The sequence below is a fragment of the Suricata suricatta genome, chromosome 16, assembly GCF_006229205.1.
Source record: "Suricata suricatta isolate VVHF042 chromosome 16, meerkat_22Aug2017_6uvM2_HiC, whole genome shotgun sequence".
NCBI classification, from domain to species: domain Eukaryota; kingdom Metazoa; phylum Chordata; class Mammalia; order Carnivora; family Herpestidae; genus Suricata; species Suricata suricatta.
In genome coordinates, this window is record NC_043715.1 from 16,171,924 (window position 1) to 16,172,650 (window position 727).

At 47.3% G+C, this 727-nt stretch overlaps 1 protein-coding gene across 1 annotated transcript in view; it reads left to right on the forward strand.

Annotated features, from left to right (window-relative positions):
* Positions 1–520: 520 nt before the first annotated feature.
* TERF2 (telomeric repeat binding factor 2) overlaps positions 521–727 on the forward strand; it is a 25,390-nt gene continuing 25,183 nt past the window's right edge. Inside the window, exon 1 of the mRNA XM_029925496.1 lies at positions 521–727. This exon is cut by the window's right edge and continues 282 nt beyond it. Within this exon, the coding sequence (XP_029781356.1) occupies positions 577–727 (151 nt within the window). The 5' untranslated portion in view covers positions 521–576.

Below are 727 nucleotides of genomic sequence, written 5' to 3' on the forward strand. Positions count from 1 at the left end.
ACAAACACAATAGGTATACAAAAAGACATTGGAAGGCTATAAAACTAAACTGCATGTCAGTTTATTCTTTCCTGTGAGATTGTGGGTGATTTAAATGTTAATCCTTTTGCTTATTTTTTTTCTAATTGATCCACAACATGTACTGTTTTTGTTATTAAAAAGTGATATGTCTTATATGTGCAGAGGTTTCCGGGGTGCCAGTCATATTCTTGACCTCGATTGGGTTTACACTGGGCTTTACTTTGAATTATTTGTTAAAAAATGTAAATCTATGTAATAAACTTTCTATAATGTGTGCTATATTTCACAATTTTAAGTGTTAAGTACGCTGCACGTATTTACTATTCAGTACCTTATATGCCACCCAAGTATCTTATAGTATTCCATGATTTTGGAGCAAAGTTAACCCTGGACTACAAACCGCGTTGGTTTACCCGCCAGGACGGCTTGGACTCCAAGCCCCAGCAATCATTGCGGCCTGTATACTGGGAACTACGGGGTTCGAGAAGGGGTTAGGGATCCACAGTCTTTTTCCCTCCCAGAAGCCCGCGGGCGGCTAGGAACGCAGTCCGTGTCATGGCCGCGGGAGCCGGGACGGCAAGCCCTGCTTCCGGCCCGGGCGTTGTGCGTGATCCGGAGGCGTCGCAGTCGAAGAAGCGGCCCGGCCGAGAAGGCGGGGAGGGCGCGCGACGATCGGACGCGATGGCGGGAGGAGGCGGGAGCAGCG